General features: G+C 49.2%; 1 protein-coding gene across 1 annotated transcript in view; it reads right to left on the bottom strand.

The window, feature by feature from the left end:
* Nucleotides 1-5,583: 5,583 nt before the first annotated feature.
* Nucleotides 5,584-23,409, bottom strand: part of Ubl3 (ubiquitin like 3) — a 53,567-nt gene continuing 35,741 nt past the window's right edge. The window contains exons 2-5 of the mRNA XM_006979617.2: nucleotides 14,968-15,076; nucleotides 13,115-13,201; nucleotides 7,466-7,543; nucleotides 5,584-7,179 (exon numbers count right to left, since the gene is read on the bottom strand). Coding sequence (XP_006979679.1) covers nucleotides 7,127-7,179; nucleotides 7,466-7,543; nucleotides 13,115-13,201; nucleotides 14,968-15,076 — 327 coding nt within the window. The 3' untranslated portion in view covers nucleotides 5,584-7,126. The remainder of the gene's footprint in view (nucleotides 7,180-7,465; nucleotides 7,544-13,114; nucleotides 13,202-14,967; nucleotides 15,077-23,409) is intronic.

Raw genomic sequence — 23,409 nt, 5'->3', positions numbered from 1 at the left:
CTTGCTGCCAAGCCCAATGACCTGAGTTTGATCAACAAACAAAACAAGCCCCCAGACCTTCGTCCAGCTAACACCCTGACGGAAGCACCACTCCATAAAAGTCAGCACCACCTGCCAGATGAAAACAAAGACCCCATCCATCACGGTCCATAGTTCTGGGAAAGTCTCTGAATGGACTAACCTCGCTCTTCTGGCTTCTGTAGTTCTGCTTCTGGCTAACTGTTCTTGTTAACTAACCACATCAACCCAGGATGTGGTTTTTGTGCTTAAAAGCTCACCCTGAGAAAAGTTTAGGCTACACTGGGATCCCGAACACCCAGAGTAGCTGCTGGTCGGCTAATAAAGACTTTCTACTGGCTTGAACCTATGTCTGAGCAGTCTTCTCACAAAGAACCCATGGTGGAGGGAAAGAACTCACTCCCACCATTCCCTGACTTACACACACCCACAATAAATACATGTTTGTTTTTTTTTTTTTGTTTGTTTGTTTTGTTTTGCTTTTTTCGAGACAGGGTTTCTTTGTGTAACTTTGTGCCTTTCCTGGAGCTCACTTGGTAGCCCAGGCTGACCTCGAACTCACAGAGATCCGCCTAGCTCTGCCTCCCGAGCGCTGGGATTAAAGGCGTCCACCACCACCGCCCGGCACAATAAATAAATGTAATACAATATTTCAAAAGACTATCAGAAGCCTTGGCCAAGCAAGATTCTGAGTCATCAAACCATGATATCCCTGCGGTATCTTGCCTGGTTTTTTCCTTTTTTAACTTTCTGTTAAGTCTTTGTGGATTTCACATCATGCATCCTGATCCCACTCATCTCCCCATCCCCTGGCTTCTAACCTCTGACCTCGCATCCTCTGTGTCCCTCCCACCCCCGCCAACAAAATTTAAAAGTCAACCCCCCAAAAAAAACCCAACCAACCAACCAACCAACCAACCAACCAACCAACCAACCAACCAACCAACCAACCAACCAACCAGAAAACAAGTAAGAAAAACCTGGGCCTGGAAGCTGTGGTGTGGTGTGGTCCGTGAGTCAGTTTAGGGCTTCTGTTAGACCCCTCATACCAGGCCCTCCCCGTGACTCCTCTTGGAAATTCTATTGTTTCTCTTCTGCTCTCGTGTCCCCCAAGGCCACAGGACGCAAGGGGTGAGGGAGGGGAGAAGTCATCTCTCTCTTTCACTGGCTCCACCATATGGTAGGTGAAGGGTGGGCAGATCCCCCAGGCGCATTCACGGCACTAGATCACCTGCGCCTCTGTTCACAGGGTCCGCTCTACTATGCTACCCGGGCTAGCTGCAGGGCCCACTCTCCCGAGGGCCGCAGCCTGTGAGGGGCAGGATCAGCTCTCCCACTTGTGACCCCGAGACCTGCTTTTCCCGCCTGCAGCAGGTATCAAGGGGCGATGGGCAAGGAGAAGAGGGGGTACCTCTCCCTTGCCCACACCATGTGACAGACCATGGAGCCAGCTCTCCCACCGTGGCATATTCAAGGCCTGCTCTACTGCGGCACAGTTGGTGAGGGGCCAGGCCAACTCTATGCATCCCTATTCTCACTGCTTTCGGTGCTAACAGGAGCCACGGACATCAGCGCAGACCACAGAGGTGGCAGGGCCATCGACCCAGGCACGGCCCCTAGCGGAAGGCCAGGCCCAGACCCTGGGTGGCACGCAGGCTACTCAGATCTGCATGGCCCTAGCAGAGGCTCTCTACCCTTGAACACAGACCTGGCCCTAGGTGGTTGCCGAGGCCCCTGATGTCCACGTGGCCTGAGCGGTGCTATGGGCCGTGGACATTAATACAGACCCCAGCTGTGGTTGGACCATGGACCCAGACATGGTCCTTGGCAGCAGCCCGGGCTCGGATGTCACCATGGTCCTGGTTGGCAGTGCCGGTCACTTAGACTGGCATGGTGGACACAATGGCAACACGGCCCTTGAACTCCTACACCCCCACATGGTCCCAGGTGTGGGCCCAGGTCCTGGGCATCTGCAATACCACTGATGGCAACGGGAGCCTCGGATATCAGCGTAGGTCCTGTCTGTGGGAGGGCCGTGGACCTAGACATGGCCCTGGCCACAGCTCAGGCCCATGTGTTACCCTGGCCCCCAGTAACAGGGCATATTATTCAAGTCAGTGTGGGCCTGGCAGTGACAGAGCCAGCCCTGAGGCACAAAGGCGGCCGGCCACAGGTGGAGGCCCAGATCCTGGGCAGCAACGTTGTCTTTGGTGGCAACATGGGCCACGGACAGCAGAGACTCCTGCTGCAGTAGAACCATGGACCCAGATGTCATTGCGGCCCTAGCTGGGATTGCAGATTGCCCAGATTGGCATGGCCTAAGTAGTGGTGTGGCCCCAGATGCCAGCATTTCCCCAAGTTGTAATGCAGACCCCGGGTATCTGCTCAGCCTTTCATGGTAACAGGAGCCACGGACATCAGCACAGACCCTGGCTGCAGTAGGGCCACGAACCCAGACCTGGCCCACGGTCCGATGACACCATGGCCCTGGGTGGCAGCTCGGACACCCAGGTCTGTGTCCCCAGCAGGAGCTGGACCCTCTAAGACTAACATGGCCTCGCCAGCCCGGACTGCAGGCCTTGCATGGCCTTTGGTTTGCCTGTTTTTCTGATGCGGAGTTAGACAGAAGCCAGCAGCCTCAGTCTAGATTAGAAACACAGTATTTTATTCAGACTTCCTCATGACATACACCTCTCACCTCATTTTTAACTTTTCCAGCGCTGGGATGAACCCAGACCAGAGAGCATTGACAAGTACCCAACCATTCACTGAGCTGTATTCCAACTCTGGACCTGCTTTATTCTATCATCTATCATCTATCTATCATCTACCTACCTATCTACCTATCTACCTACCTATCTACCTACCTACCTACTTATCTATCTATCTATCTATCTATCTATCTATCTATCTATCTATCTATCTATCTATCTATGTACATATCTATCTATATCTATCTATCTATCTATCTATCTATCTATCTATCTATCTATCTATCTATCATCTATCTATGGATAGTTTTGAGATAGAGCATTACTGTGTAGCCATTGGCTGGACTGAAACTCACTATGTAGCCCATGCTGGTATTAAAGGCACACGAGCCACCACACCCAGCTAGGTCTACGTTAAAAAACAATGTAGATCCAGTTCTGACAAGTTTAACACGTCAGTTCTCCCGGTCCAGGCTCTAACCTGGGCACACAGCCTACAGCCACATCTCATGGAACTGCCAGGCCCTTTAACACCAAATGCATTTTCCAGGTTCTCACTGCCGCCTTCCTTTTGACATTTACCTGGACTCCCTCAGGCCATGTCCTCCGGCCATTCTGCAGGCTGCTTTCCTAAATTTAGAGCGACTGTCCTGGTCCAGCGCATGTAGCTGTGCGACAGGGCTGCCATGTGCAACATTCTTCGGCAGAGAGGGCTTTATTCCAAAGCATTCTTTACACCAATCCTACCAGCTATTACCTTAATGGTGGGAAAACGGAGGCTCAAACACCACCTCTCCTGAAGTCGCCCTCTCAAAGCCCAGCTACTTCTACGGTACTGAAATGCGATGATGCCGTATCATCAAACTGGACAGACACTGTGAAACCCAACAACTGTTCTGAGAAACAATTAGTGAGATTCAGTAAGTGGCATCCCCAGAGAAGCCACTTGACGAGGACCATGGCGGGAGTTGGGGACACCGCTCTGCTTCTGCAGAGCTTCCTACCAGACTCCCACATTAACTTTCCTGAATTCTGAAAGGGAGCCTGGGGTCCCAGCTGGTGGCCGAGCTGGCCTGTGACCTCCTTCACTGGTTTCTCCCACCGCACCACAGACGCTCCGATGCCCAGCATGCCTGGAGAAAGACTTGTAACAGCCCAGCGAGTCGGCACCCACCACCGTCATCTGGTGTAGCAGCGACCTCCGGACCCCAGCTCTCCACATCAAGCAACCCACCTGCAGAGGTGTTTGAAGGCACAGTCACCCGATTCTCTTCTCACTGGTGAATGATGGGGTCGGCGCTCCTTTCTCCAAACGTTTATTTACCAGGTCAACTCTGGCATCTTGAAAGTTGCTAATGTGGAAGACGAAGGCATGCCATTGTGGTAGTGCAGACTCTGTTTTGTTCACGATTCCCTCAGCACAGCGCTCTGTATGTAAGGCATGGGGTGGCAGTCCTCGGGGGGAGGCATCTGGGGAATGGGGTACATTAAGAGCCACAGCTGATCGACTACTTATTGCCTGTGCCCCAGAACTACTGCACACCTTGGCCATGGCAATGGTGCTGAGTAATCGTTGGCTGCCGGCAGTCTTGTTTGGCTAATGAGCGACTGCAGAACAAAATGATGATGGGGTGTGTGTGTGTGTGTGTGTGTGTGTGTGTGTGTGTGTGTGTGTGTGTGATGCCCAGGACGGTTATCAACGAGGATGGCACAGAAGCGTGGCAAACAGCAGAGGACAGGCTAGGTCATGGCGAATTTTATTTGAGTGCCATAAAATAAGCTGAAAAAGGAAAAAGAAGAGTAGAGAGATAAATAGGAAAAATATCCCAATCTTATGAATGGAAGTCATTCAAAAGAGGAGGCCTATTCTTCAACAGGTAAAGAAAAAACTTTAATTTCTTTTCACATTAAACACTGCTCGCCACACACTGGCAAGCAGAAAAGGCAGCAGCATTGGTCAAGACGACACCAGGGACCTGTCTGGCTGTGTGAAAACCTCTGCACGAACGAGGGCATCACATACAACTTCTCTTGAAGACAGCCAATGGGTCCAACCGGGAAGGCATGCTGAGGTTTAACATCAAAGACCTCACCGTAGGACACCGTAGGTGACAGATGACTGAGTCGGGCCCATGACTCGGGCTCTCTTTACAGGCTGGGTCACTGGGTCTATGCACCACACCCCTTAGGGAAGCTGTGGCTATTCTAGGCAGAGACCTCCCACCTCAGACTTGAGTGAGATCAACCTCACTGCAGCCGTCGGTGGTCCATGGGATTTTGTTTTAAAGGGAGAGTCCAGCAGTTTCGCGTATACACTAAGTTTCTGGTGTTTTGGGTATAGAATTTTGCTTCTTTTTAATTTGGTACAAGTATGGTATTAGGTTTTGAGTGAGAGCATTCCCTCTCTGCTAATGAGCAAAGGCCAATACAATATTTGTAACTGTCCCAGACACAATCACAATGAACTGAAAGCCTCTAACCTGGGAAGACAGGGAGCTACTAGAATCAAACTATTACAAAAGATTAACCCGCAGTCCGACTCCCACAAGAATAGAGTCACTATGATGGACTGCCCAGTTAACCACCTGCTGGATTCTTCTCTAGTCCATGCCTACACAGCACATGGATGTCTGACATCTTCTGAATGTTGCATTTTAGTGATGACCAGACAGAACCCCAGCTGCCGCGCCTCCCACACTAACCAGGTAAACGGGAATTCACCGGGACATTCCTAAGCAGCCACCGAGTGGTGAGTGAGCCAACTTTAAAGACCCAGGGGAGCAGAAGATTAACTGTAAAATAGACGAAACAATGCTTAAACAATTACTGACCTTTAAATCACCAACAAAATGAATGCACTACAATTTTTTTATTTAGTTTACAGAAGGAATCTATTAAGTACAGGCTGCAGAAAGAAAAGGTTTAGTGCTATTTACATTCATTTTAAAACTCTGCTCTATACAAATTTAATTCTGATCAGTATGAACAATATTTTCGTAGATCTACTGCATATAAAGCCTCTTCATCAACGCATTAACAATGAATAAAGTAACCTGATTGCATTTAAACAAAGATGACCATTGAGACCATTGACATTGAATGTTGCTGAGAGCGAAGAACCCTCAGCAGATACAGAACCCAGAGCAGTCTGCAACTTCATCTTTAAAAAGGCTGCATAAAGTTATTGATATGGAATACTGTCTATATGCTACACGCCAATCTATTTGTGTTCTAAAGTTAGATATTTTATGTCTTTTTATTAAATATAATCTACACATATTTGTAATTTCATCCAGGAAGATTTCTTCCCAGTGAAAAAAATATAAAATCTTTTTTTTACAGGTTTAGATGAAATTAGCTCATGCTTTAGTGCTGTGCAAATTGTTTATTTATAGCATATCAATCTTTAAATTACTGGTAAAAATAAGAGTGGTGCTACTAATCATGTATGCCTTAAAAACCAGCTTGTGATTTTAATACAATTGCAAGCACTGATTCCAAATGCAAACTACATAAAGTAACAAAATTAGTATCTGGAGACTTTTTAAAAGGATTCCTCTGTCCTAGTGAGTAAGCATAATGCAGGGCGTGGTTATGATGAGTGACAGTGGTGGAAGTTTTCAATTTTCTGATATTCAAATACACAATCGGATCTGCTGCTGAGGCTTCCTACCGCTTGCTTCTGCACAGTGACGCCCCGAGCGACTGGCTCTCTACGTTAAGGCTAGGGTCGAACTGCTGCCTGCCCTCTGTGCTGTCTGGATGAGCTCCCTGCCAGGAGGCGTCAGGGCTGAGGCAGCAGAGGTTCCCTCTGCAGTGCTGTGGGCAGCAGGCATGGCTTTTCCTTTGCTGCAGCGAGGACAGTCACGCCCAGTTTGATATCCTGTGAGGACAGCCGACCACGGTGGCTGACTTTGGTAGAATTCACCCAGCATTTTAGATCCCTTCCCATTTCCTCCGTGCGACTGGCCTGGTGGTGAACTTGAGTGGCACTGAGTGTCCTCCAGTGTGGGCTGTCACAGGAGTGTTTCTGGGCACCACAGGCGCTGGCAGATTCTGCTGATGAGGAAAATAACGATGATCTTTTGTCTTTTTGTAGTGCAAACTGTACTTGGAACACTTGATTTCTGACTTCTGGGGATGAGTCCTCGTGGCAGCAAGGTGACTTCCCTTGGAGACCACTGTGCATTTCCGAGAGCTCAACACAGACAAGAGAGACAGGAATAAAGGACCAGGTGAGAGTCTTCTCGGTTCTTTTTACTTTCTAAGAAGAGATGACAGAGTTCCCGAGTAATTCAGCCCCATGGTGTGCAGGCGTGGCTGTCCTGCAGGTGTGGGTGCTGTTGAAGTCCTCTGTCCCAGCAGCATCAACAGACTGCAGCACGTGCGGCGACGTGTCACAGGATCACGCAGCAGTTGCTCTCTCCAGTCTTCTCCCGATTCCTCTGACCTGGGGAAACAAAGGCAGCCTGGTTCAGCCACACCGAGTCTTGGGTGGAGAGGCAAACGCAGAGGCATGGTCAGAAGAGCCTGAGTTTTGCTCAAAGCTTGCTTTACAAAAATGACAACCCTATAAATAAGGAATCTAACCTTGGCATGTTTCAAGAACCACCTGGTTCCTTGCTCTATAAGTTCAATTCACGTACTGCATTTCCTTTTCAGAAAATGTCTACATGGAGGCAGCTATGAATGTCCGTCTTGACGGCTCAAATGAGGGCCTGCCAGGGAAGGCTTACCTTGTGAGTTGGGCTCTGGCAGGGTCTCTCTGGCCACCAAATGCATCACTGTTGTTTTGCCAAAAGGAAGTTTTAATGCTGTGTGAAAAGGAAGAGACAATCTGTTACACACACATCCTTCTGTAAAATCACTAGCCAAGGCTGAAAGCACTTAAAGCCTGCCGGGCTCTGAATGGCTTCAGGCTGTGGCTGCTCCACAAGGAGACATTCCCTCCCACAGGGAAGTGCACAGTTCCAGGGCTCTCCTAGCTGTGCCGTTGGATCTGAGGGAAAGCACAGCTCTCTATAAAATGTGCCCTGCTTTTCCAGCCATGCTGTGCGATCTCCTGGCTGCTGGCTGTCGATGACATCATCAGGGCTCACAGCAGCAGGGACACCCCGGAGGGCTGCAGCAGCACACTTCTAGCAGGCGGGGCTGCCACTTCTCTTCTGCACCCGATCCAGCCAACAGCAGGGCATGGCTGCCGGCAGCAGCAGGTGAAGGAGAAGCCGGAAACTGGAGTGCCCTCCTCCATGGAAGACTTTCCTACACACTGGGCGGCACCCAGAAGACAGGACTTGGCCTGTCCCTGGAGCTCCGAAGCCACAATGGTGGCAAGGCTGCACTGTAGGTGAGTGTCAGCTGCACTGTATGTAGGTGAGGGTCAGGCTGCACTGTAGGTGAGGGTCAGCTGCACTGTAGGTGAGGGTCAGCTGCACTGTAGGTGAGGGTCAGCTGCACTGTAGGTGAGGGTCAGCTGTACTGTAGGTGAGGGTCAGCTGCACTGTAGGTGAGGGTCAGCTGCACTGTATGTAGGTGAGGGTCAGCTGCACTGTATGTAGGTGAGGGTCAGCTGCACTGTAGGTGAGTGTCAGCTGCACTGTAGGTGAGGGTCAGCTGCACTGTATGTAGGTGAGGGTCAGCTGCACTGTAGGTGAGGGTCAGCTGCACTGTAGGTGAGGGTCAGGCTGCACTGTAGGTGAGGGTCAGCTGCACTGTAGGTGAGGGTCAGGCTGCACTGTATGTAGGTGAGGGTCAGCTGCACTGTAGGTGAGGGTCAGCTGCACTGTATGTAGGTGAGGGTCAGCTGCACTGTAGGTGAGGGTCAGCTGCACTGTATGTAGGTGAGGGTCAGGCTGCACTGTAGGTGAGGGTCAGCTGCACTGTAGGTGAGGGTCAGCTGCACTGTAGGTGAGGGTCAGCTGCACTGTAGGTGAGGGTCAGCTGCACTGTAGGTGAGGGTCAGCTGCACTGTATGTAGGTGAGGGTCAGCTGCACTGTAGGTGAGGGTCAGGCTGCACTGTAGGTGAGGGTCAGCTGCACTGTAGGTGAGGGTCAGCTGCACTGTATGTAGGTGAGGGTCAGGCTGCACTGTAGGTGAGGGTCAGGCTGTACTATATGTAGGTGAGGGTCAGCTGCACTGTAGGTGAGGGTCAGCTGCACTGTAGGTGAGGGTCAGGCTGCACTGTAGGTGAGGGTCAGCTGCACTGTAGGTGAGGGTCAGCTGCACTGTATGTAGGTGAGGGTCAGGCTGCACTGTAGGTGAGGGTCAGGCTGTACTATATGTAGGTGAGGGTCAGCTACACTGTATGTAGGTGAGGGTCAGCTGCACTGTAGGTGAGGGTCAGCTGCACTGTAGGTGAGGGTCAGGCTGCACTGTAGGTGAGGGTCAGGCTGCACTGTAGGTGAGGGTCAGGCTGCACTGTAGGTGAGGGTCAGCTGCACTGTAGGTGAGGGTCAGGCTGCACTGTATGTAGGTGAGGGTCAGCTGCACTGTAGGTGAGGGTCAGCTGCACTGTATGTAGGTGAGGGTCAGCTGCACTGTAGGTGAGGGTCAGCTGCACTGTATGTAGGTGAGGGTCAGCTGCACTGTAGGTGAGGGTCAGCTGCACTGTAGGTGAGGGTCAGGCTGCACTGTAGGTGAGGGTCAGCTGCACTGTAGGTGAGGGTCAGCTGCACTGTATGTAGGTGAGGGTCAGGCTGCACTGTAGGTGAGGGTCAGGCTGTACTATATGTAGGTGAGGGTCAGCTACACTGTATGTAGGTGAGGGTCAGCTGCACTGTAGGTGAGGGTCAGCTGCACTGTAGGTGAGGGTCAGGCTGCACTGTAGGTGAGGGTCAGGCTGCACTGTAGGTGAGGGTCAGGCTGCACTGTAGGTGAGGGTCAGCTGCACTGTAGGTGAGGGTCAGGCTGCACTGTATGTAGGTGAGGGTCAGCTGCACTGTAGGTGAGGGTCAGCTGCACTGTATGTAGGTGAGGGTCAGCTGCACTGTAGGTGAGGGTCAGCTGCACTGTATGTAGGTGAGGGTCAGGCTGCACTGTAGGTGAGGGTCAGCTGCACTGTAGGTGAGGGTCAGCTGCACTGTAGGTGAGGGTCAGGCTGCACTGTAGGTGAGGGTCAGCTGCACTGTAGGTGAGGGTCAGCTGCACTGTAGGTGAGGGTCAGGCTGCACTGTAGGTGAGGGTCAGCTGCACTGTAGGTGAGGGTCAGCTGCACTGTAGGTGAGGGTCAGCTGCACTGTATGTAGGTGAGTGTCCGGCTGCACTGTAGGTGAGGGTCAGCTGCACTGTAGGTGAGGGTCAGCTGCACTGTAGGTGAGTGTCAGCTGCACTGTAGGTGAGGGTCAGCTGCACTGTATGTAGGTGAGGGTCAGCTGCACTGTAGGTGAGGGTCAGCTGCACTGTAGGTGAGGGTCAGCTGCACTGTATGTAGGTGAGGGTCAGGCTGCACTGTATATAGGTGAGGGTCAGCTGCACTGTAGGTGAGTGTCAGGCTGCACTGTAGGTGAGGGTCAGGCTGTACTATATGTAGGTGAGGGTCAGCTGCACTGTATGTAGGTGAGGGTCAGCTGCACTGTAGGTGAGGGTCAGCTGCACTGTAGGTGAGGGTCAGCTGCACTGTAGGTGAGGGTCAGCTGCACTGTAGGTGAGGGTCAGGCTGCACTGTATGTAGGTGAGTGTCCGGCTGCACTGTAGGTGAGTGTCCGGCTGCACTGTAGGTGAGGGTCAGCTGCACTGTAGGTGAGGGTCAGCTGCACTGTAGGTGAGGGTCAGCTGCACTGTAGGTGAGGGTCCGGCTGCACTGTAGGTGAGTGTCAGCTGCACTGTAGGTGAGGGTCAGCTGCACTGTATGTAGGTGAGGGTCAGCTGCACTGTAGGTGAGTGTCAGCTGCACTGTAGGTGAGGGTCCGGCTGGAGCGGGGCTGCTGACTCGGAGGCAGAGGAGCTGCCCAGCATGTCGGCCGGGCCCTGGGCGCACTCCTAGCCACACGCAGTACGTAAGTGGACGAGAGTGGAGGTGAGCGCTCTGGGTTACGCCCACTCTCTCTGGACCCCACTGAATGTCACAGTGTCAGCGGACCATCATTCTCTCCAGTGGAGCTGTCACTGCGCCTCTCCTGACTAACAAGGCTACAACTCAAAATGGGATTCAACAATGTTTAAAGAGACCCGAGGACTTGAAACTGACCGAACCACAGAATCTCCCGGATCGACAGATCCAGCTGCAGTGTATGACCTGTAGTCTGACTACTCAAGGGACTGAGGCGGGAGGGTTGCTGGAGCCCAACAGTGCAAGGCCAAGCTGCACAACACAGTGAGGCCAGGTCTTGAAGGGGGTGGGAGAGGGGAAGGGTGAGCAGGCCCAGCCCTCCTGCTTGTCTGCAGCCCCACAGTGGCAGAGGCGGAAGGCCACCCACCTGTCTGCATCCTCACTACTTTCCCTCCCCAGCTCCAACACAAGGGCTCCACTTGTTCCCATCCTGGGCCATTCTTTTTTTCTGAGCTGGTGAGAGGGCTCAGCAGGCAGAGGTACCTCAGGAAGAAGCCTGAACCCCAGGTAAAGCTGGAGAAGAGAACTGACTCCATGAAGTTTTCCTGTCCTACATACCTGTGCTTTGTCCCTCGTGGTAATAAAGTAAAAAAGTTAAAATACTGTTGTCAAATATTTTTATTCTATTAGGAACCCACAAGTGTCTCTGCCTTTGATCCGTAGCTGTAGGTCCTAAGGCTACTTCAGAGGTTTCTGAGCAAGCCCACCCCTTCAGAGCAGACATGCAAACACTGGAAACACCTGCTAATGCGTGTGCCATCTCCTTAACACAGAGACCAAAAAGAAAACCTGCAGTCTGGAAGGCGGACTGTGGGGCGGTAGCTTGTGGCACCCAGGAGCACTGGACTGTGGGGTGGTAGCATGTGGATCAACCAGGCACCCGGCAGCACTGGACTGTGGGGTGCTAGTACCCAGTCTAACTGAGTCCCAGGTGGCACTGGCCAACCAAGGGCCATTGTACTCCACACCACCTGTCTGAACCATGAAAGCTTTAAGTCCTTTAATTTTCTTCTAAAAAGACTGACAGACACATGATTGTCATAATGAGATGAGTCATTCTGCAGACAATTCTACGACAATTTTTTTAAAAAAGTTTTAAAACCTCTGTAATTTAACGAGAATGAATGAAGCATCTTGACTTTAACACAAACCCTGTGGCCTTTAATCTGACACTGGGGCATCAGGGCTGGTGGGCACTGCTCAATAGACCAGTGTTCAGAGGGAGATGGAGACTCACTCATTCATAGTCAAAAGAGCAAATCCAACCAACAATTAGCTGGTTCTTTTTATTTTTTATTTTTTCAAGACAGAGTTTCTTTGTGTAATAGCTGTGGCTGTCCTGGATCTCGCTCTGTAGACCAGGCTGGCCTCAAACTCACAGAGATCCGCCTGCCTCTGCCTCCTGAGTGGGTGAGTCCTGGAAATACAGGCATGTGCCACCACTGCCTGGCTGTTTATTTATTAATTTTAATTCAAGATCTTGTTTAAACGATAGAAATTAAAAAAAAAAGATGGCTCCATCATTAATATATGCACAAAACATCCAGGAGGCTCACAGTCAGCTTCCACATTACCAGGGGCTTCATCTAAATAGGCAAAACTACAAACAGAGAAGCAAGCCAAATAAATTCTACCTCCAAATGGCAGTTACTTCTTGTAGACTAGAGTAGTTTTTAGACCAGATCTAACACTGCCACAGCCTAGGCTACATGTGAGTCTAGACTCTGAAGTAGCCCGCTAATGTGACCTGTCAGTCACTGAGGTCACCAGCTCTAACCCTCAACTCAAGTCTATTTACAGTGACCTCTGTTGTCCCACTAACAGAGCAGCCTGAAGAGGGGTGAGCATCCGATCCTATTCAACGCTGGCGAGCGTGTAGCAGTGCAGAGCAGAAGAAAGCTCAACACACACACAGTAACCGAAGGATACAGTCGGCCTGAGGAAGAGCGGACTGCAGACCTCACCTTAGCTGTAGAGGACAAGGTGACTATGCTGGAGTGAGGATACGCTATGCGTCCACAGCAGCTATCTGCTTTATCCCCACACAATGAGCAACTTTGCAGTTCACGAGGAAACCTGCTGTGGTAAGCGTGCCCTAGTCTGTGGGGGGTTTCACTTAGGAGCAAGCATCACATCTAGACTACATCATCCGGCAGCACAATGAAACCTACCCGTAACACAGTAGGGCTGGACACTGGGGTGGGGCTTATCTCACAGGGAGAGGGCACACCCCCAGCAGGGGACCTACGAGTCTCAGTCTGCTTTTCAGTAAGCACAAAGGCACTGCCATTTAAAACAAACAAAGGCCTAGGACTGGCAAGAGAGGACGTCAATTACCTCCTAACGTGACGTTTCCGTGTAGAAATCTGCCTTGATAAATAAGGCGCAGGATGTTTGGGCTGCTCACCTGTTCTTCTTCCCAGTCTGAAAGAAACGGAACTGGTTAGGGCCCCAAAAACACAGCAGGGCTGTGCAGGTCACACACCAGAGGCCTCCAGGGTGTGGCCAGAGCCTCCACCGCCCAGGCACTGCAGCCCTGGCTCCTTCCACCCTCCTCAGAAGCAGCAGAGCTGCAAGGACTGTAGGCTGCCGTGAAACAGCGGGCTGGGGAAATCTAGTCTGTCATTTGAAGATCACTTCCGTTCTCAGTAGTTAGCAGAGCACTATGTGTCCCAGTGCTTGGACTTGTGGAGATGCACACTCCAGGGCAGTGACAAGCTCCGCAAAGACTTCCTTAGCTCAGTATGTCAGTGCCGGGGTGCACTGTCCCGTCCTTCTCAGGCCCACTGACAAACTGCTACCAGCTGTGGTATGGGTGGCCCAGCAGCTACTGCGGCCACCATCTGGAAACCTCAGCTCACAGACTGCTGTGCAGGCAGGCTGTGCTCCCACGGCAGCAGCAACCCTCAGCTTGCTGCTGCAAGAACGGAGCTCTGCATTTAGGTAAGATTTGAGAATTCCTGTTCACCTTTCTCAAAATCCTAGGTTCTGCTTCCAGGAGGAGACAATGGACAGCAAACAAACAGTCTAGACTACTCTGAGAGCGAGGGGTGGAAGAGAAGGGAGGCTAGTCTCTGCCGTGGTTTGGTTTTGTTGGGTGTTCAGAACAACGTGTGTGCACGCACTTCACAATATCCCCTTGCCTCAGCAACTCCAGCACAGAGTCACTCTTCTCATTCCCAGGCCCCTGTGCCATGCCTGCCCGCCCCCCCCAGCAGGCCCCCTCTTCTCCTGGGAATTCTGACTGCACTGTCTCTTCTAGATAAGATCAAGTGAGCACTCTGCTCCAGCATGAAGGACTTGCATGCACTGCCTTTAAAACCACTGCTTACAGAGTAAGTCTGGCCAAGCACTCCTGTGCTATACACACAAGTGACAGTAACTTGAATCCACACAGAACGGAGGTTAGAACTGATTTTGCTAAATGTACTGTACAGAGCCGGCACGGTGGCACAGGCTTGTAATCCCAGGTACTGGGGAGATTAAGGCAGGAGGACTGCAAATTTGAGGGCAGCCTGGGCAATAATTTAGCAAGACTTTCTAAAACAGGGAGCAAGGGATACAGCTTAAGTAATAGAGTACTTGCCTAGCGTGCACAAGGCCCTGGGTTCAATCCTTTATACTGGAAACAGTTAATGAGATGGGCAAAGCAGTATTACCAGATGGCACATGCCGTGGAAATCGTGAAGGGAAAACTAAGGACTAACTTAAAGCAAGGCAGAGTCTCACTAGATAGGGAGGCAGAGGGGTTGGGGGAGCTCCCACATAGACTCCCCCAAAGTGTTCACTGGGGAGTAGCTGAAAGTACCACGCAGAGACTTCACTCTCCTGGACCTTGTTCACGGAACTTATGCACCATGAAGTGCAGGTCAAGCCTGTTCCGGGCTTCATTTTCTATGGGCGGCCCCCATGCAGGGGAGCCGCAGGGGGGCCACGGGGCCTGCTGTGTGGTAAGGCTGGTCTCTCTCCTTCAGTGTTTGCTCTGAAGGTCTGTTCCCATGGAGTGCATGCGCACCGGCAAACTCCACCGTCACCAAGGCAAACACAGCCTCTGCATTGCTCGCCCCATCTGCTTTGTGTGAGGAAGGCCCGATCTCGGGCAGTGAGCCCAGTAAGTCGGCCCAGGTCTCAGCACTTCCTCCAAGAGTGTGGAGCAGGTGGGGAGGAAGGACCGAGCAGCCAGCACTCACCCATGGGCCAGTTGTCGTAGACATGCTTGGCGATGTCGGAGGCGGAGTCGTTCGGGGAGAAGAGGAACTCCTTCGTCTTCCCGCTCACCAAGATGAGGCGCAAGTTAATCTGAAAGCAGACAGAGATGCTCTCAGCAGATATCTCAACCAGAAAGCACAACGACTTGCACAAGTTTTCACTTACGCCACCTTCTGAGCGCCGGTCCGTCGGTGTTTTCATTTCAAATCTGAATGATTATTGAGTCATCAGACAGAGTAAGAGTTCCACTATGGCGGTTTCCATACACATGTCATTGCGTTGTTTTCTTATTCAGCCTCCTGCTGAAATGCCCCGCCCTGCTGGTCTCCTTCCTCTCCAACAGTCCCGCCCCTTCTACCTCAGTTCTTCCAAAGCAGTTTTTACAATGGGAATTGGTATATAACTTTTGTTTCCTGTCATTTACAGTGAGCGTGCTGCAGATACGTTTCTAAGTAAAAGAAAACCAAAGTCGTGGGGCCGACGGAGACGGACGGCTTGGTGATAAGTGTTTGCTGTGAAAGCGTAAGGACCAGGTTCAGATCCCGGGCTGCCGGCCAGCCAGTCTAGCCTAATGAGGAGTCAGAGCTCGGTGAGAAGATGGTCTCAGAAAATGAGGTGGCTAGAGGAAGACATCTGACACCGACCTCTGGCCTCGGCATGCACACAGGCGCGTGTACACCCATACACTTGCACACACACAGAAAACCAAAGTCATTATGCTTCTGAATCTAAAACAAGGTCGGCAACTAAACTGCAGATTGTGACTGCTATTACAGAATTGGCTTTAATTCAAAACTTATTAAAAACGACAGCCCTGTAGGGCCTGTTGCTAAACACGAAAGCAAACAAGAAGAATCCAACAACTTTGTCCTACATCTCTTGGATTTTGCATTGCAAGTCAATATGTATTCCAACTAAGCAACTATTCCGAAAAGTCCACTTTAAAATTTTTATCTTCCCTAATTCACTTTTTTTCACTGTTGCTAAATTCCCTGTATCTACTCATTTCCCTATAAGCCACAGATATAGGTATGGTTTCCGACATCTTCAGGTCTGTATTTTAAAGACTTTAGCGGGGCTGGAGACAGTTCAGCAGTTAAGAGCACATATTGCTCTTGCAGAGGACCCAGGTTTGGACCCTGATACACATGCCAGATGACTCACAATTGCCTGTAACTTTAGCTCCTGAGGTTCCGATGCCTTCTTCTGGACACACACACTTTTTCTTTTTGCAAAAAGACCTTACTAAAAAGTTGGGTCTGGTCCCAGCTGAGTATTAGACAATCTAGCCTAGCTTCTTTCTATATGGCCAGAGAATGTCACTGTACCGTGGCAAATTGTGACAAGGCCCAGGTCACCTTCTCCCCTCTTCAGTTACTAATATGTGCTTTTGAAAAACTAAAGCGACCAGAAGCCCTAGTCTAGAGCCCAGTGCCAATATCAGCACTACCACAATAGTGCACTACGCTGCCTTCCCTTTTCAGTCAGCCATGGCAACACCACCCTGCTCCCTCACCATGAAGAAAACACGCTGAGAATTGATATTCACCAGCAATGGGAATCAACTGGATTCTTATCAGACAGAATGGACGTGGGTGCTGAATTAGAACTGCACTCCAACTGTGTGGATAACTCAGCAGGAGAGAAAAAGGAACTCTGTATTCCAGGTGAAAAGCTTTCACTATCTCAGTAAGAATTCAGAGCTACTTTTAAAATGAAATTACACTAAAAAAATCCTAATATAGGGAGAGAAGTGAGTCACACTACTGTAAAGAAGCTCATGCTGAATACCCCCCATTCCTAATCCTAACCCTTTCTGAATGCATACCGGACTGGGGATTCTCAGCTTAGGGATGTTCAACAAGTCAAATCTAAGTAATGCTTCAAAACCTGAAATACCTCTGGCCCCAACCATTCAAATCAGGGTCCTCCTAACCCATGTTGTACAGAAACGTTCTCACCAGAGCAAGCTCAGGTAGCCGTCTACAAGACTTAAACAGAAAATCCCCAGCATTTTCCTAAGAAGACATTCTTCTTGAGACTGGAAAAGTAAAAAGCTGTCATTGGCCCCCACCTGCCCCCCACACTCTGGGGGGGTGTTAAAATATAAGAGGGGACACATGGGAAATCTGTGTCATCCTCTTAATTTTGCTGGGAACTCAAACTGTTCTTCAGTTTTGTTTTGTTTTAAAGAAGGAGCTATGCTTCTGAATATAGAAATGTACACCAAGTTACAAGATGTCCTGGTGTCCTCTGAAGACTCTTCACAGAGCTCCAATTAACTATTCTGGCTGAAGGAACCACAACACACACATGCACACCCTACTCTACCAATCCATGCTAAGTCCTCAGCTCTTCCCATTTAAAACCTGTACTACCAAAAAAAAAAAAAAAAAAGAAAAGAGAAAAGCCGGGCGGTGGTGGCGCACGCCTTTAATCCCAGCACTCGGGAGGCAGAGCCAGGTGGATCTCTGTGAGTTCGAGGCCAGCCTGGGCTACCAAGTGAGCTCCAGGAAAGGTGCAAAGCTACACAGAGAAACCCTGTCTCGAAAAACCAAAAAAAAAAAAAAAAAAACCAAAAAAAAAAAAAAATAAGCCTGTACCATCATTAACCAATCAGCTGACAGACAAAAAAAATCAACGGTTTGTTATCGAGTCCCAGCACTAGAAACGTCTGCTCTTTACATGTGTTTGGTAACGTCTTAAAAGAGCTACTTTTCTCTGACATTTATGGGTGGATACACATTTTCGGTCCCACAGCCCTACTAACCCCTCCGTACCCATCCAGGCTGTCATCGTAGCCTCAGTGTCCTGCCTGGCTCCAGAGAACACCTGACACTGGAGGAGGAGTGGGAAGGTGGCCCGGACTACAGAAGTATGGTTTTTCAGTCTCCCAAACCCTCGGCATGAGAGCCAAGAGAGTATGACAACTCCAAGGCCAGGGGTTTACGGGTCTCACAGTGAAAGGCAGCTGACCTGATGGAGGCTGCTTCAAGGAGGTGAGAACAAAACTGGAACAGCAAATGTGAGCACTGAGTTACAGAAAGTAACTCCCTGCCCCAAGAACCTGCTGGGCACATGCTGGGCATCGAGCCAGTTGGTCGGCCAATACCTGGGCTTCGGTGTTAAGAACCCACGTGGGAGGGCATGGAGCCATGCCTCACTTACTGGTACCCCACTGGACTGGGCAGCAGGGAGCACAGGGGTGAACAATGGCTTCTGGGTAGTAGTATGAATGCACGGGTAGCCCTCAGAGCTCGCAACATGCCACAGTTAGTCTGCACGCTGTCACCAAGTGAGTATTTTACAAAGTAAAGCCACTTCTACGCTACCATCCACATACTTGACCTAGCTTCTAAATGAAGACAGGGGGGTGATTAATATAGCCAACTTGGTCCGACACCAGAAGTGTAACCTGCCTCGGACACAGCCCGGATGGTCTGGGGTTGTTGACAGCAATGGAGGAAAAGACTGAATGCTAACCACTCAGATGAGCACAGCACACAGGCTGGCCAGCTGTTAGCCATTCCTGCACTGGAGTGAGAATCCACTCAGAAACCACCCCCCCCTTGGGAGGTAGGAGGGTCCTTTACCCAGCAATGAGTAAAAACTCCCCTCTAAAGCTTGTGCACTTGTTGAAGAAGAGAATGGTTCATCAGGACAAAATGACTCGGGGTGAACGGAGCAGAAGTACTGAGATTCCTAAGAGGTGGCGTTCAGAGTCCCCAGACCAACTACATGCTGAATGACTTCCGGACGAACGACTGTTCATGGCCTACAGTCACTCACTGCCATGGATCCAGAGGCCCCAGGCTTTCAAACCACCATGCCTCTTTCAGAAAAAAGAATTGAAAACAAAAAACAAAAAACTGGGAGACACCACATTTAGACAGAAAGATTAGGGGAGTCAAAAAAATGGAAGACAGACTGGGCTAGAGAGAGGACTGTGCCGAGTGGTGAGTGGAAAAGGCCCGAGATGACCTCTTAGCAAGTCACTTTAAAAGGCACTCACTACAGCTCAGCGGAATTTCGCTGAGTGATGGAAGCCACCCCCAAAGGGTCTATACTTACATCACTCTTAAACTTACAGGATTGGAGGTGGAGAGCAGGCCAGCCTTGGGCAAGTGGGAGGGAAAGAGAGCTGTATCTATGGAAGTGGGGCAGGGGGAGCCATGGATCCAACTGCTCTGTGTCATGATGTGGTAGTGTCCCGGAAATGACATGTGACAGAACTAAGTACACACACCTATTGTGTCCCCGTGACGTAAGCAAGGCTGCACAGCCTGTGGATCTTACCAACGTCTAACTCCAGTTGTGATGTTATAGTTATGTAAGACGTTATCATCAGGGAGACCTGGGACTTGTTATTTCTCACAAGTGCATGTGGCGTTTTGGCTCTTCTTTAGCTAGGCATGGTGGTGGTGCCTACAGCTAGTCCTGCCTGTCCTTGGGAAGGGGAGGCAGGCGAGTGGAGTGGAGCCCAGCCTGGGAGATAGCTCAAGAGAACTCAACAAATAATGCAAGTGCCCGACTTCCTAAACACGTACGTGGGATTTAACATGCGTCTCTTTTAATTACTTTTCCTATTTCCGCTTGAAGATGACAATATGTTTTTAAAGTATACATTATATTTCAATAACTACTTAATTTTGTACTTAAAAAAGGTACAAGCCTCTATCAGTAACTTGTACTAAGACAATATAGGAAATTAAAAATAGATATGTGCCTTTCCTTTTTTTAGAACCGAGGGTTAATAAATGCCAGATTTTGAATTTTGTTAATGCTTTTATAAAAACAACAAAGAATGAGGGAGAATATAAGACTGATTTAAAAATTATCCAAACACTTTTATAGCACTAAAATATGAGAACCATGTATTTAACAAACTCATTTTCCATCCACTCAAACATCTGAAACTCACAGCTTTGTGTTTGCATCATGAAAAATTTAGTATGAAAATAGGACTTCCTAATCTTCATTAAAAGACTTTTTAAAATTGTATGTACATAAGAGTCTGTGTGAGTATATGCACATGATGCTGGTACTCACGGCGGCCAGAGACATCAGATGTCCTGGAGTTGGAGTTGGAGCAGCTGTGACCCCCCTGATGTGTGCTAGGGACCTAACAGAGGTTCTCCTCAAGAGTGGTACAAGTGCTTAAACACAGAGCCATCTCTCCAGCCCCTGATGTCATAGTCTTGAAGACAAGAAACACACAAACAAGTCAACAGTGGGAAGGAGGGCTGTCTAGGATATAAAATTAGAAAAGCTCAATAAGGATTTGTTGAGTGAGTTTTAATAAAAACCAGAGGAAGCATTCATGGGCTGAGTTCACAACAGGGCACAGCACAGTGAATGTAAAGTAAAAGCCTACAGTGTACAACTTACCGAGACACTTCACAGAGTGTTTAACCACCCCATCTTGCCCACTCTAAAGCAGAGAGCGACCACAGCCCCACCTCAGAGGTGTGGGAGTGGCTGGAAGCAGTGCTTCCCAGTGCTCGTCCCCCATGGCCCTGCTTTTTAGTCTCCAGAATCATTCTGCCTGTTCAAAGCCCAGGCATCTTCACTCAGTCCTTGAAACTGCCAAGGTCCTACTTCCTTCAAAGCCTCCTCCACACGGGCCGTCCTATACCTGGACTGCTTGCCATTCCCCATCCCATGCACACCTACATCTCAGTGCACAGCTCTGTGGACTCCATTGGCTACAGCCAACCCAGCCTCAAAACAATCACTGCAGACAAAATACTAAAAGTACACTGTGGAAAACAATTTCGAGGAGGAACTGGAGAAGACAAGTAAGTGTTTCTATTTCCTACTGAAAAGGAGCAGCAAAAACATCCGAGCAGTTTATTTACTCACGGCATCTATGAACACATTTAAGCTACACAAAATATACCCGCATTCCTGCCTATGATCTCACTCGCCCTCAGTCAACTAAGGCCTGGAGCGATGACTAACCACACTGAACCACACTGAAACCTGATGATTGGATCTTCTCTACACTCTGTTAGCACCTTATGTGATATAGATTCTAATCATACATTGCATATTAAACCCTGTACGTGGGACACTCACTCAGTGAGGTGCCCTGTTTCATAGTCTAGAAACATCTGCCTACACTAAGTGGAGATAAAAGATCAGAAAGGCCTCTAACTAAAGTTCCTCTACAACAAGGGTTTTCAACCTGTGGATCATGAGGGTTCTCAATCACTGTATTAAAGGGTCGCAGCATCAGGAAAGTTAAGAACACTGACTGCTCTAGAACGTTTTACATTTTCCCACTTACTTGGAATGTGTATTTCCAGAACCATGTTCCAAACAGTATTTTATATTTCCTGAATTATTCAACTATTTATTGATTTAAAAAAATTCCAGGCCAGGCAGAGGTAGCACTTGCCTTAAATCCCAGCACTCAAGAGGCAGAGCTAGGTGGATCTCTGTGAGTTCAAGGCCAGCCTGGTCTACAGAGTGAGATCCAGAACAGGCACCAAAACTACACAGAGAAACCTTGTCTCGAAAAACAAAAAACAAACAAACAACAACAACAACAAAGAAAATCCAATTCCAATCACAACACAAACAAGAAGCTAGGAAGCTGTGAAGATGAATGGATGCTAACAGTGGCTAGCTTACTTGCTTCCATATGCAGATTTATTTTTCTATCACCAGAATAAAGAGCACAGGGTTTCTATAAGTTCAGTTTAGAATCAATATATGCAGTACAAAATATACAAAGTATCAAATGTGTCACATAGTAAGGTAATTAACATCATAAATTACTGAACACTGTAATAACCATAATTAGCCTAGCAAGTTACTAAACACTACTACAAAATACTCTCCTTTTAAGTACTTTATAATGTACATTTATTTTGAAATAAGTTTGGGGGATTTTGGTAAAATTAAAATTCTATGAGAAGATCTACAGTGCATAGGTTTGGGTATTCGTGTGTGTGTGTGTGTGTGTGTGTGTGTGTGTGTGTGTGTGTGTGTGTGTGAGAGAGAGAGAGAGAGAGAGAGAGAGAGAGAGAGAGAGAGAGAGAGAGAGAGAGAACACACGTATGAACTAGTAGTGTAAGAGCATGTTGGTAGTCAGAGGACAATCAGGTTATTCATCAGGTGCCATCTGCTGGTGGGATATTTGTACACTGTGTGAAGATACATTGCTGTGATTGGTTTAACAAAAAGCCGAATGGCCAATAGCTAGGCAGGAGGTATAGGTAGGACTTCCCAGCAGAGAGAGGAAGTAGGAGATAATTGAGGCACGCAGGGAGACACCAGGAGATGCAGAGCAAGCAGAATGTACAGGAAGAGAGGTAATAGCCATGAGCCATGTGGCAGAATGTAGATTAATATAAATGGGTTAATTTAAGTTACATGAATTAGTTAGAAACAAGCCAAGCTATAGGCTGAGTTTTCATAATTAATAAGAAGTCTCTGTGTCATTATTTGGGAGCTGGCTGGGCAGAGAAAGACTCAATACAATACAATCTGCCTCCTTTTTGAGGTCAGGTCTCATTGGCCTGGCACTCACGGGGTAGGCTGGCCTGTGTGGCCAGTCAGTGAGCCTGCCTGTCTATAGCTCCTCAGTGCTGGGAGTGTGTCAACAGCCTAACTTCTTATGCCTCCTCTGACAAGTATTTTACTATCTCTTCCTACCCTCAATGATTAGCAATTCTTGCAAATTAACATTGAAAACATAAAATTTACAAGTTCCAAATGCTATAAACTCCTATGTTTCTGAAATCAAGTTCTGGTTCTGCAGTGTGATAAAGCCTGACTATAGGCTATTCCTTTCAAATCTGCACACAGGATACCAACTAGCTGCTTCAAACTGATTTTAGTATACAAGGCTCTTACATACACTGTCAACTGAGTAACAGATGTGAGCAATACTAAAGTACCTGCTCTGGGAGGGGCATACAGATGTGTGTGTGTGTGTGTGTGTGTGTGTGTGTGTGTGTGTGTGTGTGTGTGTGTGAGAAGTCTTGGTTCTAAACAGGATTCTTACATCCCTCAGCTCACCAGAAGAAGGGCTGTTCACTCAGGACAATTGTCCCTAAAGGGACTAAGTACAGGCAGGAGAAAGGGAGTTGGCAGAAGCACAGGAGCAGAGAGGCCCCGGGGACGAGAGCGGCTCTCTCCCCTGTCACACAGTCATGTACTTGAGAAAGGGACAGCCCTCTTTCTCCTGCCTGCCTCCTCCTAGGAGAAACACAGCAGTCCAGTTTGTGCCGAAGTCAGTCTGAAGTCACAGTAAGGAAGTCAAGCACTGTCGATTGGCAGAGGCGTCCCTTCTGGGTCCCCAACAGCTCTAGCGGGCTGTCTTTCAACACCTCTAAGTTGTACTTTCTCCAGTCACCTACCCACACAGCTGAATCCTGGCATGGCACGGGACAGAGCTTTTAGGTGCCACACTT

Source organism: Peromyscus maniculatus, chromosome 23 (assembly GCF_049852395.1).
Source record: "Peromyscus maniculatus bairdii isolate BWxNUB_F1_BW_parent chromosome 23, HU_Pman_BW_mat_3.1, whole genome shotgun sequence".
Taxonomy (NCBI): Eukaryota; Metazoa; Chordata; class Mammalia; order Rodentia; family Cricetidae; genus Peromyscus; species Peromyscus maniculatus.
Note: the sequence above shows the minus strand (reverse complement) of the source record. Positions and strands in the feature narration are given on the sequence as shown.